The 17,517-nt window shown below is 34.6% G+C and overlaps 1 protein-coding gene across 8 annotated transcripts in view; it reads left to right on the forward strand.

Moving 5' to 3' along the window:
• The window catches only part of BBS9 (Bardet-Biedl syndrome 9), a 479,889-nt gene that overhangs the window by 109,910 nt on the left and 352,462 nt on the right, over positions 1–17,517 (forward strand). For all 8 annotated transcript variants that reach the window (XM_027574543.1, XM_027574544.1, XM_027574546.1 and 5 more), the window contains 2 exons: positions 5,011–5,194; positions 5,854–5,983. In XM_027574543.1, coding sequence (XP_027430344.1) covers positions 5,011–5,194; positions 5,854–5,983 — 314 coding nt within the window. The remainder of the gene's footprint in view (positions 1–5,010; positions 5,195–5,853; positions 5,984–17,517) is intronic.

Consider the following 17,517-nt stretch of genomic DNA (forward strand, 5'->3'; position numbering starts at 1 on the left):
GTTCCATCTTTCTTCTCTCCTCTGGGGACTCCAGTTACACATACATTAGCCTACTTAAAGTTGTCTCACAGCTCACAGATTTTATTTTCATTAAAAACATTTTTTTTCTATTTTGTTTTGCTATGTTTTCAAGATTACTAACCTTTTTTCTATTATGTCTAATCTGGTGTTAATTCTCATGGTTTTCATCTTTACAAGTTCAATTTGGTTTCTTTTTCTGTTATATCTTCTATGTCTCTACTTAACTTTTTGAAGATGTAGAATACAATTATAAAATTTGTTTTAATGTCCTTGTTCCTTGTTTTCTAATTCTAACACTTGCATCAGTTTTGAGTCTAGTTTCAGTTGACTTATTTATCTCTTCTTTACGAATCATATTTTCTTATTTCTTTACATGTCTGCTGATTTTTTATTAGATGCCAGATATAGTCATTTTACTTTTGGGTGCCAGATATTTTTGTATTCCAATAACTGTTCTTGAGCTTAGGCCTGGGATGTAGTTATGGTACTTGGGCAGCTTGATCCTTTTGGATTGTTAGCTAGGACCAGAGCAGCACTCATCCCGAGGCTGCTTATTCCCCACTCCTGAGACAAGACCCTTCTGAGTGTTCTCCTCAGCTTCCTTTGAATTATGAGGTGTTCTAATCTGCTGGCAGGCACAGGCTGTATTCCAGGTGGTATGAATGCTGGGCACTGTTACCTCTAATCCTTTTGGGTGGTTCTTTCCCTGGCTTCGGGTAGTTTCCTTACATGAATGTGCTGGTAAGTACTCAGATGAATATTTGAGAGGATTCTTTACAGATGTCAAAGTTCCGTCCCTGCACTGCTCTCTCCCTTTTGGCATGCTGTCTGTGCTCATCTGCTTTGCTTTCTCTGAACTCCCAGTGTTCATTTCCTCAATTCAGGGAGTTTGCTGGGCCTTGCCTTGGTTCCTCCTCCTGGGGCCATGGCCTGAAAACTGTCTCAAGGATAGAGCAGTCATACCACTCACCTCATTTGTTTTGTTCTCAAGGGATTGCTGTCCTTTGTTGTCTGATATTCAGTGCCTTGCAAACTGTTGTTTCATATGTTTTGTCCACGTTGTATTGTTTCAGGTGGGATGGTAAAGTCTTTTTCCTATTACTCTGTCTTGGCTGGAAGTGGAAGAATTTTAAAATTACTATTCTTAGTAAACTTCTGTGTTTTTTGAGACTCATTAATTTAGAATGTGGTATATTTCCCTAAGGGGAGGTCACAGAGAGTGGCACTCAGTACTTAGTGAATTAAAAGTGTTTACTGGCTGGATCTCAGCCTGCAGCATCAGAAACTTGGTTTGCTTATCCATTCTGAATGAATCGTCATCTCTCAGAATCAGGGACACATCAGCCCAAGTTATAGACAGTGATCTTTCTTTCTTTGAGATGGAGAGAAGGGGGGAGGGGCAAAAGGAGAGGGAGAGAGAGAATCTTAAGTAGGCTCCAGTCCCAGCATGGAGCCTGATGTAGGGCTCCATCTCATGACTCTGAGATCATGACCTGGGCCGAAATCAAGAGTCGGAAACTTAACCGACTGAGCCACCCAGGCGCCCTAACAGTGATACTTAATGCTAGAATGATGGCCTATTAAAATGTAAGGAGAAATGTGACTCATGGGACTGACATTTATGCTTTGTGTACCATGGAATCTTTTCATATGGGTCAGCTACACTTGAACTTAATGGTAATTGAATAATTTCTTAGTGTTGAATCCTGATTCAGATGAAGATAATCTGATCACTCACCTATATTCACTATGCTGTCTTCCTCCTTCAGGTTGTTTTTATATATACACCAATAATATTTGTTCTTCTGTCCAGCCCCATTTGGATTTCATACCTTCTTCAGATATTTTAATACCTGAAGTAGATAAATATCTAAGTCAAATCTTGATGGTCAGAAATTTGTATCGTTAGTGTGAGTTTTCATATCTCTTCTTTGATCCATTATTTGTTGATTAGAGCCTAACTTTGAGGGCAGTCTTATTTCCTCTTTGTCCCGATGCTTTTGTGGAGCCATCTCACTGTCATTGCTGTCTGAATACAGTATATGTCTGTATATGTCAGCCCATGTCTTTCCTCTTTTCTGTTTTTTTTTTAATTTAAAAATATTGATCGGGGCTGAATTCTGAGAAGCATGTTCATTACATTCATTCCTTCCTTGTTTTATTTTTATTTTTCTTTTTTCCTTTTTTTTTTTTCCTTCCTTCCTTGTTTTAAGAAGCATTTCTTAAACACTGACCATGTTCCAGAGATACGGAGTTACCCTGGAGTAGCTCTTGAGGTATAGAGGATCCTGTCTGTATTCCTGGGACAGCTTGATGACTGCTCTGTATATACATATTGATACACTTTTAATTGTCTTTATATTAAAATATTATAGTTACAACAATATTGGTTAGGTTTTACTGATTATCAAATTTGATTTGCAAAGTAAACACAATATGGAAGTTTCTCTTAGGGAAATTTTTCAGTGAAGCAGATAACTTCTTTATGTGTACATATGTATTTTTTTTTAAAGATTTATTTATTTATTTATTTATTTATTTATTTGAGAGAGAGTATGTGAGAGGGGGGAGGGTCAGAGGGAGAAGCAGACTCCCCGCTGAGCAGGGAGCCTGATGCGGGACTCAGTCCCGGGACTCCAGGATCATGACCTGAGCCGAAGGCAGTCGCTTAACCAACTGAACCACCCAGGCACCCTATATATGTATTTTTTGAACAAGTCATGATCATTCCTTTTCTGTCTTAAGATCTTTGTATAGGTGGTTCACTTTGCATAGGGCATTCTCTCAACCAATTCTCTACCTGCCTTTTCCCCCCCTCCAGGTTTATGGAGGTATAATTGACAAATAAAAATTATATAAACTTATGGTAAACTACATCTATTGATATATAAATACATTGTGCAATGATTACCATAATTAAGCTGATTAACACATCTATCACCTCCCATAGTTACCTTTTTTTATGTTAACATTTAAGATCTATCTTAACAAATTTCAAGTATATGTACTATACAGTACAGTATTATAGCTATAGTCACCAGACTGTACATCAAGTCTCCAGAATTTATTAGCTCTGTGTAACTGAAACTTCGTACCCATTGGCCAGCATCTTCTCATTTCCATCTTCCCTCAGACCCTGGCAACCACCATCCCACTCTCTGCTTATATACATTTACCTTTTTTAGATCCCACATGTAAGTGAGATCATGCAGTGTTTGTTTTTCTGTGCCTGGCTTATTTCATTTAGTTAGCATAATGCCCTCCACGTTCATCCATGTGTCACAAATGGCAGGATTTCCTTCTTTTTAAAGGCTGAATAATATTCCATTATATTATACACATTATATAGTATATATATTCTATATAATATCTCATTTTTCTTTATTCATTTATCCATCAATGGACGTTTCAGTTGATTCCATATCTTGGCTATTGCAAATAATGCTGCAGTGAACATGGGAATGTAGATATCTCTTTGATATCCTGTTTTCATTTCCTTTGAATATATGCCCAGAAGTATGATTGCTGGATTATATGGTCATTCTATTTTTCATTTTTTGAGAAACCTCCCTACCATTTTCCACAGTAGCTGTACCAATTTGCATTCCCACCAACAGTGCATGAGGAGTCCCTTTTCGCTACATCCTTGCCAACCGTTGTTATCTCTTGTCTTTTTAATAATAGCCATTCTAACAGGTGTGAGGTGATATGTCATTGTGGTTTTGATTTGCATTTCCCTGATGATTTCGTCATGTTGAGCATTTTTTCGTATACCCGTTGGCCATTTGTATATCTTTTGAGAAATATCTGTTCAATTCCTTTGCTTATTTTTAAATCAGGATATTTTCTTGCTATTGAGTTGTCTAGCTCCTTATGTATTTTTGAGTATTAACCCCTTATTGGGTAGATGGTTTGCAGGTATTTTCTCCCATCCATAGATTGTTTCTTCACTCTGTTAATTGTTTCCTTTGCTGTGCAGGAACTTCTTAGTTTGATGCAACCCCTTTTGTCTATTTTTACTGTTGTTGCCTGTGCTTTTGAGGTCATATCTGAAAAATCATTGCCCAAACCAATGACAAAAAAACTTTTCCTTATGTTTTTTTCTAATGGTTTTACAGATTCAGGTCTTATGTTTAAGTCTTTAACCCATTTTGAGTTGACTTTTGGATATGGTATGAGATAGGGGTCCAATTTCACTCCTCTGCATGTGGATATTAAGTTTTCCCATCACCATTTGTTAAAGAGACTGTCTTTACTGTGTGTTCTTGATACCTTTGTTGAGGATCAGTTGACTGTAAATGCATTTATTTCTCGGCTCTTTTCTGTTCCATTGGTCTAGGTTGTTTTTGTTTGTTTGTTTTGTTTTTTAATGCCAGCAGTGTGCTGCTTTTGCTAAGTATAGCTTGGTAGTGTACTTTGAAATCATGTAATTTGATGCTTCGAGCTTTGTTCTTTTTGCTCGATTGGTTTGGCTATTTGGAGTCTTTTGTGGTTCTGTATGAATTTTAGGGTTTCTGTTATATTTCTGTGAAAAATGCCATTGGAACTTTGATAGGAATTTGAATCTGTAGATCACTTTGGGTGAATGGTCATTTTAATAATAGTAATTCTTCTAATTGATGTACCTGGCATATCTTTCCATTTATTAGTGTTTTTCAGTTTCTTTATCAATGTTTTATAGTTTTATTGTACAGGTCTTACACCTCCTTGGTTAAATTTATATGAGTATTCTTTTTTCCTGCCCCATTCCCCAAATTTATGAGTAATTTTGAACCACTGAAGAGCTTATATCATCTGGTAAAAGATGGCACAAAGTCTACTAGAGTGTATAAAATATCAGAAACACGGTCATCGCAAAAAAAAGTGAATGAAGACAGCCAATCTTTATGTCTGCTTTGTTGTAAAACAGTTTCTTAATTGTATTGATATGTAAGTGACTGAAATGCTTTGTTTTTAGCAACTAAATTGATTTTAGGTTTTCTTTTGTAGGTGGATTGGACTCTAAATATTGGAGAGCAAGCACTTGATATATGTATTGTCTCTTTCAATCAGTCAGCATCTTCTGTTTTTGTTCTTGGTGAAAGAAACTTTTTTTGCCTTAAGGATAATGGACAGATTCGATTCATGAAGAAACTTGATTGTAGCCCAAGTTGTTTTCTCCCGTATTGCTCAGGTGGGTAGAAGGATTCTTCTTTTATCTTTTCCATATGTCAAGGCTATGTTATATACATCAGGAAAAGCCAAATTCACATGCATATATTTTAAACATCTGAGAAAATAGTTTTATACAGAACGTGTAATGGAAATTTTAACTTTTAAAGTTTGAATACACATTTGATATAAAGCACACATTTGGTTTTGTCAGTCATTTTACTTTGCATAGAAGGTCTTGGAGAATTGGCCTCAGGTATACATTTATGCTTTCCAAAAAGTGGCAGTTCAAGATATTTGCAAAAGAACACCAGATTCTTTTATAAGCAGAAAGGAGCATAGTAATGCCTAATGGAATGACTTATCTGTAGCCAGTGCCCAGTAAGAACCATTAGCTCATTGTGTTAAATATTAATGAAATTCATGCTTTCTTGATAAAATGCAAAAATGTTGACTGCTATCTACTTATAGTTCCCAAGTCTGTAAAATTATTATTTTAATTTTTGATATTGGTGCTTGAAGTTGAAAAATACTATTTTATTACTTAAAATAAATACCTTATTACTTTATGCTTTTCCATCAAGACGTTAGAATTAGTTTGTATCATAAATCCCTTAAAAGTGTTATACTATTGCAAATAACTGTTTTCTTATTATCCTCTTTTCTATATTCAACATACAGTTTCTGAAGGAACAACAAATACTTTGATTGGAAACCATAATAACATGTTGCATATTTATCAGGATGTGACACTGAAGTGGGCTACTCAGCTTCCCCATATTCCTGTAGCAGTAAGAGTGGGCTGTTTACAGTAAGTGATTTAACTTTGTTTTAGGATCTTAGTCTAGGAATTTTGTAGAAGTTTTATGAAACAATAGCAAGTGATTTTACTAGGAATGACAAGTGACATTGTAGTGTGAATGTGAACAATGGAAACAATTTAAAATATAACTTTTATTGGAAAAGGATATAAAAAGGCCTTACTTAGCCTTCATCAATCATTTTTATTTTATTTTAATTCCCAGATAGTTAACATAAAGTATTATATCAGTTTCAGGTGAACAATATATTGATTCAATAATTCCATACATCACCCAGTGCTCATCATGATAAGTGCACTCCTTAATCTCCTCAATCATTTTTATTTAGTATCTCTAGTGAAATATCTTTTGTAAATTAAAGATTTAAAGAAAATGGCTTACCTGATAGATTTTTTTTTTTAAAATAGGAAAGGATTTCTTCAGGCATATGATGGGTTCCATTTAGAGATCAGTTATTATTAGACTGAGACTATTAAACATCAAAACTTGTTTCAGACCTTATTATGTCAAGTGGTGCAGAATTGCTAATGATTATGTATTTAAGACAGTTCAGATTTTAAATAGGACCAATTTGCTTTTAAAATGAAAGATAAAATCCATACCTTAAATTTACAAAATTTATCAAAAATAAGAGAAATGAGACATAACTGTGTAATTTTTCTAGGTTGTCAGTATAAAAGGCAAGATCCTGACTAACCTTTAGCATCTCAGATTATGTTTAGGAATTGAAAATCCCAGTAAATATGTAGAAAGACAACTTTCTTTTTTTTTTTAAAAGATTTTATTTTTAAATAATCGCTACACTCAATGTGGGGCTTGAACTCACAACCCTGAGACCAAGAGTCGCACGCTCCACTGACTGAGCTAGCCACATTCCCCCTAGAAACTCAACTTTCTCTAAAGCTTTATAGACTCCCTAGATCTAGTCAGTTCTGCTTATTTAGATAATTTTATTGAAATTTAAAAACCATATGTAGAATTCTTCAGTGGCACCTGTAGTATCTGATCAGTATGACTAATTCTCCCAAATTAAGAGATTGGATGTGTAAAATTGTTGAAGCTCAATGAAGGGTATTCATATTTGCATTAATGGTTAATCTGAAGCCTGAATACTGGAAAAATAGAAACACCATTTTGAAAACATTGACTATTTTAAAAAGAAGTTGCTTTCTCATGTTTTATGAGAAAATACCATCATATAATTGCTATGCACTTAACTAAATTATAGTTATTTTGTATTTGAAGAAAAATATAAAATTTTAAGATTGGCTTTTACAACATCTACCAGATAGTCTTTTAAGTTCAACCAAACACTTAGATTCACCAGACATTTTAAATCAGATTTACTTAAAAGGATTTAGAACAGGAAAAACATCTTGCCAGCAGGGCAATGTCAAGTATTTCTCTTCTGGGAGAGTAATTCTTGCAGTAGTCCATATATCCATCCAAGAGCTCTTCTGTTTGGCCTCCCAAGTGACAACTCAGGTGTAAGAAGACAGATCCACACTGATGGGTATGTGGCTTATCTTGGCTTATAGGTTTAAATACTAAAAGGTCATTGTGGTTTTTGTGTGTATGTGGGGCAGAGGAGAGTGATGGATAGGAAAGATCTTATTGAGACCATTTAGTTGAAATGCTTATTTTACACATATATTATTTACACATTTCAAGAGTCACGGTACTCAGAGAAGCTCAAAGATACAGTTTCTGAGCAGATATTTATGGTTAATTTATGGTTTCAGTTCAGATGCACCTTATGAGTTAAGGGTCCAGAAATAACTGAAATTGTTCGGAGTGAAAAACCAAATTTCCATGTAGTGTGAATCAAGATGCTATATTCAGAAGTAGTCTGTCACCTCTGAACTGAGGTATTTGTAAGTGAAACTTCCTATTCTTCTCATAGCTTTTTCAACATCATAATTATAAACAATTAAATGTAAATATTGCCATTAATGATTTCCACAGTTTATTACTATGTAACAATAGCTTTTAATTATTCATTGGAAAATTTTTCTTATTTTTATGTACTTTAGCATATAAAAGTATAGAGTTAGACTGAAAGAATTTCATTGTAATTTGTATTAGAATTTTAAAAGTGATTATTATTGACTTAGCTATAGTGTATTTATGTTTAGAAGTTATCATTTGGAATTAGAAGCAGTGAAATAATTTTGCTTCTGCTTTTTATTACCTTTAGAGTTAAACTTTTTTGGTTCAACTTCCTTGGCTGAATGTGTTTATTTGTAGAGGAAATTGCTGCTATTTTAATATGTTTCTTTTCAGTGAATAAGAAATACTGGATTTGGATCAAGTTGATGCAATTATACTTAATAACAGCATTTTGCTCAGAAACTAAGATGCTTTATTTCCTCCCACTCCCATTTACTTGGCAGTCTAAGTCCTTTACCTTTTTTATTATAAACCAATGCTAAATCTGCCTGTTTTCTTCTTTCTTTTCAGGGTAAACGGCATTCTTGATTAGAGAGATTTTTTTTTTTTAGTTTAATTATTTTAATTTTTTGTATTAAACTATGGGAATGTGATATAAGTGTATAGTTTGTAGTTTAAAGAATAAGAAGAGCATGAATGTGATAGTATTCTTTAAAATCTCAGCTATTATTGTTTTCCTCTAATTGCACGAAGTAGCTGTGGAAGCCTGGCCAGTGTCTTAGCTCTGCTGTGGTCAGTTTCCCAAACGGCAAATAAAGATCATCATTTATCCGTAATGTTATTCTCTCTAGAGATAGAAAATATACCTCAAAGTGGAAGTCTATTTGAATGGATGTTCAAAGTGATGAGAACCTTTCCAAACTTCAGCTGGCAACCACAGCTGTTGTGCTTTAAAATCTTACTGCAGCTTGTTTTTCAGGATAAACAATTTGGTCTGGTACTTCAGTGTTTTTCTTCCTAGGCTATATCTACTATAGTAACTTACTATAACTGTCAGTATTTAATCATTTCATTCTTTAACCTTCTTCGATGTAGTGATCTTGACCAGAATGTTTTCCTCATTTCTTCTTTGGATTTTCCAGTTTCTTTTATCTTCCAGTCCTAACTCAAGTCACATAAATAAGCCTTCCCTCTCTTCTCTGGTCTCCTCTTCCTCTGAATTTCTATATTTATCTTATGTTGGTGAATGCTGTTTGATTTTCCTAACTCCGCAACTCAATTATACTCTCCTTTAATGTTAGGGGCCTTTCTACTTTTGCATATTACACTGAATAATCAGCCAGAAAGCTGAATATATGGTATATGCTTGGTAAATATGTAAAAATCATTGTGATCTGTGCATGTCAGGGGGAGGAATGGATGAAAAGATCTTCTAAGAGCTTTCAGTTGAAATACCTTTTTAAAGATATGGAACAGGGCGCCTGGGTGGCTCAGTCGGTTAAGCGGCTGCCTTCAGCTCAGGTCATGATCCCAGGGTCCTGGGATCGAGCCCCACGTCGGGCTCCCTCTCAGCGGAGAGCATGCTTCTTCCTCTCCCTCTCCCTGCTGTTCTGCCTACTTGTGCTTTCTCTGTCAAATAAATAAATAAAATCTTTAAAAAAAATAAATAAAGATATGGAACAATTGAGAGTCATAGATGGAAGGCTATTACTTCTTTGAAGACAAACTTATTAGGAGAATTTTCAAATTTCAGAGTGATTTTTTTTTTTAACTTTTGCTGTCAATTTGTCATTTCTTTTTTTGTGTGCTTTTAGAAAGGGAACATGGACCTAAATAGACACTTTTTCCTATGTTGTATTTTTAAGGATTTCCTTTGTGGCTTAATGGTACACATAAAATTTGTAAATATTCCTGGAATTAAGGTAGAGCATAAATTATGATTTTAGAATTTCTGCATTCTTTTTGGTATATTCCCCTATTAATCTGTTGTAGCTCAGGACTGGAATGTTAGTCTTTCATTAGTATATTTTTTCTGTCATTTTTTTGTTGAATAGCTAAGCATTTTGGTTTATATAGTCTAGTTCTGTATATTCAGCTTATGTCTATAATATTTTACTTTTTTGGTGAGTTTGCAAAATTTATCAATATAAAATTCCCCTTTCTGTCTTCTCATTTAATATTTCTTTGTTTGCTTTTGTTTTGTTTTACTTGCTTTGAATTCAGTTTGCTGTTGTCTGTGCTTTTTTTAATCTGTAATTTTATTTATTATTATTATTTTTTTAAGATTTTATTTATTTATTTGACAGAAAGAGCACAAACAGGCAAAGAGGCAGGCAGAGGGAGAGGGAGAAACAGGCTTTCTGCTGAGCTGCGAGCCCGATGTGGGACTTGATCCCAGGACCCTGGGATCATGACCTGAGCCAAAGGCAGACACTTAACCAACTGAGCCACTCAGGCACGCTGTAATTTTATTTTGGATGCATCTCTTGCAAACAGAAAATTTTATTGGATTTTGAAACCCATTTTGAAGATCATTTCCCTTTACCCATTTACAATTGTTATAATCTATGTATTTGGTCATTTTTCATCTGTATGATATTCTGTACTTTTAATTGTATTTCCTTTGCTTTCCATCTCTTTGTGAGTTGGGGATTCTCTGTCCTTGGTTCTCCTATGTATTGGATGGTACGTACACATACATATCTCTTTTCTTTATTTCTATTAGTATTTACTTTTTAGTTTTGCCATAATCCAAAAATGAAATGAATCTTTCTCCCCGTGATAGGCAAAGGGTTTAATACACTGTTTCTTTCTCCTTTCCTGTTTTCCCACTCCTTGTACCACCTCCACACACAGGCATGGGTATACACATGAGCTTGTTCTCACACATATCACCCCCCCACACCCACACAGCCTTTGTTGCCATTTGTTCTTTGCTATGGTAACATAAGCTATTAACTATAAATTATTATTAAACTATACTAGTCCTTTTTTTGAGAATGTTTTAAAATTTGTATTCACTTTTTGTCTAGACCTATACTAATTTTTGTTATTTTTCTATATCTATTAAATGTGAATCTTTTTATATCACAAATTATAATTTTTTAACTTATTAATTTCACTTCCTCTCTTAATAGGATAATTTAATGTTCCCAGGAATGGTATAGGGTGTTAATATTTTATGGTAAAAATATAGTTACATTTTCCCCTCAAACTTTATTGATGTTGCTCCTTTATTTTTTTAAAAATAACTTTTGTGGAAAATTATAATCTTGTGATTTCTATAAAAAGTATAGAGCTGTACTATTTAAAACCCAAGCAGTATTTAAAAGTGCAAGTAAGAAAACAAAACACAAAAACTAACTGCCACCAAAGTTATCTCAGTCTTACCATCCAGATTTAACATTTGTTAGCACCTATTAAACATGAAGCTGACATATTTGTCTACAGAGATGCAAATTTAGGCATAGAATAAAATTTCCAAAGCAGAAAAATATGTTTTTAATTTTAATTTTATTTTATTATTGCTTTTTTAAGTAAGCTCTATGCCCATTGTGGGACTTGATCAAGAGTTGTGTGCTCTATCAGTCGAGCCAGACAGGCGACCCCAGAATAATATGTTTTTAAAATATACATTTATTTTATTATATTCTAACAGACAAATGGAATAGATGAAATGGAAGGAATAAATGAATTTTATGTAAATATTTATTCACAGCAATTTATTTTAGTTTCTAAAAGACCCTTCTAAACAAGAATAGAAAAGAGGTTAAAGGTTGTTATTTTCAATTTTTCTTGTTTTAAGCAAAAGTTTGTGTTGGTAATTTGTTACAACAGATATTTTCAGTTTTGTAAAGCTGCATTTCAATGTTTGGCAGTGTCTGTTGAGTCTCTGTTATTAAAGATAAGGAAAGCAGCATACTTACACTTTCTTCTTCCTCTCTTTTTGTCAAATTCTGTTATTGTTGGTATCTTATTATCCATTTGGTCAAAGTTTAAAATATTTTCATACATCTTAGTAATCACAGTTTTCACAGTCGTTTCATCCTATCCATATCTAAATGGACTCAAAGCTTACCGCCAGTTTGTTTTTATTGTTCCTGAATTGTCTTGATTCACTTCTTGGTTAGTTGAATTTAATCCTCCAGTAGTTTTGAGGAAAGCCTCTAAGTCTTCTTGCATTCTTGAGAGTTGTTTATTGCTGTTATACATGAAGGTTTTCTTAGCTTCCCTCAGAATTTTGGACATTCCATTTGGTGTTGACAGTTGCTGTGGAAAGGTCTGAGGCTGACTTAAATTTATTTGCAAAACTTCTTATTGAATCAATTACTTTTTTTTGCCTGTCTCATATCTAACTTAGTTTTTAAATCCTTAAAGAACTGTAAAATTAACTAGCATATTGACAGTTGATTAATTCTGCATCGGTTTGTTCTGGGACAAGGTGGGAATTGATAGATTCAAGTTTTTATTCATTTCAGGAAAATATTCTTCCATTATAGCTTTGAATATTGGTTCTGCTTTACTAGTTTAGATTTGTTTTTTTATTTAAATTCAGTTAGTCAACTTATAGTATATCATTAGTTTCAGATGTAGCGTTCAATAATTCATCAGTTGCATTTAACCCCCAGTAGTTTAGTTTTCTTAATATCATTTTTTTAAAAGATTTTATTTATTTATTTATTTGAGAGAGAGAAAGAGACAGAGCCGCAAGCATGAGCAGGGGGAAGGGGAGAGGGAGAAGCAGACTTCCCCCTGAGGAGGGAGCCCTATGCAGGGCTCCATCCCAGGATCATGACCTGAGCCAAAGTCAGACAACCGACTGAGCCACCCATACGCCCCCTTAATATCATTGTTATAAATGTTAGCCTTACTTCGTCTTCCAAAGCTAGCATCTCTTCATTAATTATTTGTATATATTTTTTCTTTCCAATTTGATTGGTGTGATTTTTTCCATGTCTCTCTATCATGTTCTTGAGTTTGTTTTTATTTTATCTTGTTATTGCTTTTTAAAAAATTTTTATTTATTTATTTGGCAGATAGAGACACAGCAAGAGAGGGAACACAAGCAGGGGGAGTGGAAGAGGGAGAAGCAGCCTTCCCGCTGAGCAGGGAGCCCTATGTGGGGCTCGATGTGGGGCTCGAGGTGGGACTCGATCCCAGGACCCTAGGATCAGGACCTGAGCTGAAGGCAGACGCTTAATGACTGAGCCACCCAGGCACCCCTCTTGTTATTGCTTTTACCGTGGCTTTCATCCCTATAGCTTTTGTTTAAGCTTTTTCTTTTTTTAAAGATTTTATTTATTAGAGAGAGAGAGAGAAAGAGCACAAGTCGTGGGAGGGGCAGAGGCAGAGGGAGAAGCAGACTTCCTACTGAGCAGGGAACCCGACCTGGGGCTTGATCCCAGAACACGGGAATCCTGACCTGAGCCGAGGCAGGCGCCTGACCAACTGAGCCACCCAGGCACCCCTTGCTTGAGCTTTTTAAATAAATTATGTTGATAATTCATTGATAACAGTGGTAACTATTTGTCTGATTTCTCCTTTTGTTTCCTCAGGAAGTTCTTGCAATGGACATTTTCTGCCTTTTGCTTAGGTTCCTATTTCCTTCATGTCTTTCTTTCACCTCTTTTACTTTATTTGCAATTTCTACACATAGGTCCTCTGTTAATTGCTCTCCAGTTATTAGTCATTTTATTTTATTTTTTATTTTATTATGTTATGTTAATCACCATACATTACATCATTAGTTTTTGATGTAGTGTTCCATGATTCACTGTTTGCGTATAACACCCAGTGCTCCATGCAGAACGTGCCCTCTTTAATACCCATCACCAGGCTAAACCATCCCCCCACCCCCTCTCCTCTAGAACCCTCAATTTGTTTCTCAGAGTCCATCGTTTCTCATGGTTCATCTCCCCTGTTGATTCCCCCCCCTTCATTTTATTACTCATTTTAAAAATGGTGATAGAAATTTGTTGAAGAATCATGTGGGAAGTGAAGGGAGAGACTAATGAGCTCAGACCACCTGAGTCTTTTCACCTTCTCACTGTGTTTATTTTTTCCTTTGCCCTGGGGACCCATTTTCCTCAGTTTTCAGGGTTTAAGAGGTTGGTCAGTCTAACAGGAGTCCCCCTTAGCCCCCAGTCACAGGCCCTTGGTGCTAAGAATTAGTGGCTGCTGCTTGTTTTCTTATCTTCATTGGTTAGGAAGCTAACTGATTAATAAATGCATCTTTTATTTCCCCTGTGGTTTTCTGATGTTCCATGTCCTGCATCCCACCTATGCGTTTGGATCCTTTTATGCTAGCCTGGACCTGACCCTCTATTCTTCTTGAGGCCTGAGGAGTATGTGCCAGCTCTTGGCATCCTATTTTATTGTGGGCCACAATTTAAAATGTTTGGCACAACAGATGTGTCTCAAAATGTGTTAATTGTGATTGTAGTTATTTCCTTGTTCAACTTTCCCTTTTTTTGGGGGGTGGTGGTTGTTATTGTCATACTTTTTGCTGTTTTTGGTGAGCTTTGAGGAGTTTTGCTGTGCCATTTTTGATTAGAAGTCATTTCTTTATCAGTTAATGTTTATTGTTGTTGGTGAGAGAATTATGGCCAACTTGATTTTTGTTCTGTTATGAGTAACTAGTTCTTTATGTCTGATTGCTTATAGAATGTTTTTCATTTTTTCTGTAAATGTCACATTTGCCGTCATATATTTGTCTAGTATTGTTTTCCTTGATTTAGTTGGGAATATAGTGAGTGTAATCTGTTTAAACCATTTGTTTGGCAGCTAAAGAAAGTTTCCTTATGTTTCATCTTTGATTATTCTTTCAGATCTGTTCGATGTTTTCATTCTTCAGGGAAACTAATACCTTTTGGTTGGCTGTTTATTTTCTGTTCCTTATATATGCCATCTTCTTCCTTATAATTTTCACTCTGTGTCATTTTTTTTCCTGTTTTTTGGGAGAGTGTCTGAATTTTGTGTTCTTAATCATTGGTTTGAGCTTTTACAGCATTGGTTTTGGTCTTTTTAGTGTGTACCATTGGAGAGTTTTTTAGTTTACTGAGGCAATATCTTTCTCCTCATGCCTCCCACCTTCTGCACCTTTGGTATGAGTACCTAGTGTAGTACATGGCAAGCTACAATTCCCATAATGCACTTTTACCAGGTATGTCTTATTTTGAAACATGTTTATAGTGTTTATTTTGGGACTCTATCTCTGAGCATATAATGTGCTACTACTGATATCTGTCCTTTACATGGCCAGTTGTTTTATAGAATTTGTTATCCCTGTATGGATTTAGGTGGGTAGCGTAGAGGAGGTAAGGGCAGTAGAATAGTTGAGAAAGGTTCAGGTGAGTAGGGTTAAAATATATTGCTTCCATCATAGGTCAGAATTGAGTAGTAAGATATCCACATAGTTTTATTGTTTCTGTAGAACCTGGGTTTCTGAATCAGATTGAGTCAGGGATTAGGATTAGGGAAGAGGAGTGAAACATCTTCCTATCTTTGTTCAGGTGGTCTTTATGAAGTGAAGCTGGGGTCTGGCATGAGCTGAAACTATATTTTTGGCTTCATCTACCTGGTAACTAGTCAAAATTTCTTTTAGATTTTGGATTTACAATTTATGGGGTTGTTTTCCTCTCTCTCCCTCCTTTTCTCACCTTTTCTAATGATTTTTATGTCTGTGTCTGTTTCTTTTCAGTTCCCTCATTGTGATCTTGGTTAGGTATTAGAGAGATTGCACTGAAGGCTGTTGCCATATTGAATTGAATATTTCTGAAGAGCCTTAGGATCATATTTTTAAGTTGCAGAGAAAAATCTGTCTGGGAATTGGATTGGAATAGTACTGAATTTAGGGACTCTTTTGGAGAAATTGGCTTTTTTCCAGTTCTAAGTACCTTTTAATTTCCAAAAATAATTCAGTTCAACGAGAGATTGAACAGTGTAGTGTTTTGTTGTTTTGGAAAAAAAAATTAAAAATAAAATGCCAGCCCTTTTAGAAAGATACGATCCTTGAATGGTGGCTGAGCTCTTGATTTTATACAGAAAATATTACTGTCTTTAATAATTAGATACCCCACTATCCTCCTTCCCAGTTAATACTTGGTCTTACTTCATGCAGTGCTCATTATAGCTGAATTCTAGTTCAGTGAAAGAATTTATATACTTTCATGAAATTTGACATAGTGGGTTTTGACATTAATATGATTATTTTCCTAACTTTCCCATCTCCCTATCATAATGTAGTATTTATATTGTTTTGGTGGTTTTTAGAAACTGTGTTTTTGGTTGTAACTGATGCTTTTGGCTTTGTAATTAAATTAAGTTTATTTAGCTCATTTTACTGTGTTTTAACTATTGAATTTCAGTGTTTTCACCATTATTTTTTCCTGAGAAGTCCATCTTTTTCCCATATATTTTGTTTGTTTGTTTTTTGTTTTGTTCTGTTTTGTTTTGCATTTTCATTTTCTTTAGAAAGTAAAAAACATTTTCTTCTCTGTACTAATAGTGATAAATCCGTTTTAAAGAAACCCATTGTAACTTAAGTGGCATAAGGTTATAATTGGGTTTTTAACCATAAATGTTAAATAGGGTGAGAGAGCCCCTACCAGAAAATGGGGGCTTCACTTGGGGCCTGGTGGGCCTGCTAATGCAACATAATAGTTTATAACTTAACATAAGGAGTTGTGGGGAAGAGAAGAACAAAACTGATTATATTTGCTATTTTTTTTCTTCCTCTTATTGTTAATACCTCATTAACCATGAATTGGACAACTTGTTTATGTCAATTGTATTAAAGCATTTTTGGAGTAAAATGAATTGCATTATTTTTGATGGTCATCATTACCTGCATGCATATATTTCCATTGTGTGAGGTGAAGGTCTTTAATGAGGTGACCCCCTGATTTTATATTGATTGGATTTCATATCGATTGAACAAGAATTGTGCTTGTAATGCCCTGCTCACCATGGGTTTGCCCCATAGCTGACATACTGCCTGTGATTTGCTATTACTCTTATGAACTGCAGTATTGCTACTTTAAGTGTTTTATTCACATAGGAAAGATTTGCAGTCATCTTATCAATAAATTAAAAAGCCGTATCTTTGCCGTTATTTGTCCACTGGGGTTATAACCCTCAGAAAAACCCTCCTTATGAAAATTAGAAATCTTTTGCTTGGTCTCATGTTTTCATTATTATTTTATTTTTTATGTAATAATGTAGAACACAGCATCCCCCATTCTTGTGAAAAGTTTAATAGTAATTACAGTTCCAGATTATTTGACTTTGTTACATTCCATAGTAAATCTGTTTAATTTTCTTGCCAGAGGTTCTAGAAACACTGTATAGCCAAGGATAAGGAGTTATGCTTAGAATGCTAGTTGGGTTTGAATTTTTTTGTTTTATAAATTAAATATTTTAATGGTAGAATTCTTCTTATTACCATGTATTTCCACTGAAAATTTTCTCTGTCGTACTGTCATTGAGACTGTGAACTTCTCTTAAAAATGAACTTCTCAATCTCAAAGAAAATAATCTCTATGGAAAAATACCTTTTTTAAAAAAATAATATTTTGTTTATTTATTTGAAAGAGAGACAGCAAGAGCGAGAGAGGGAACACAAGCAGGGGGAGTG

This window comes from Zalophus californianus, chromosome 12, assembly GCF_009762305.2.
Source record: "Zalophus californianus isolate mZalCal1 chromosome 12, mZalCal1.pri.v2, whole genome shotgun sequence".
In the NCBI taxonomy this organism is placed as follows: Eukaryota; Metazoa; Chordata; class Mammalia; order Carnivora; family Otariidae; genus Zalophus; species Zalophus californianus.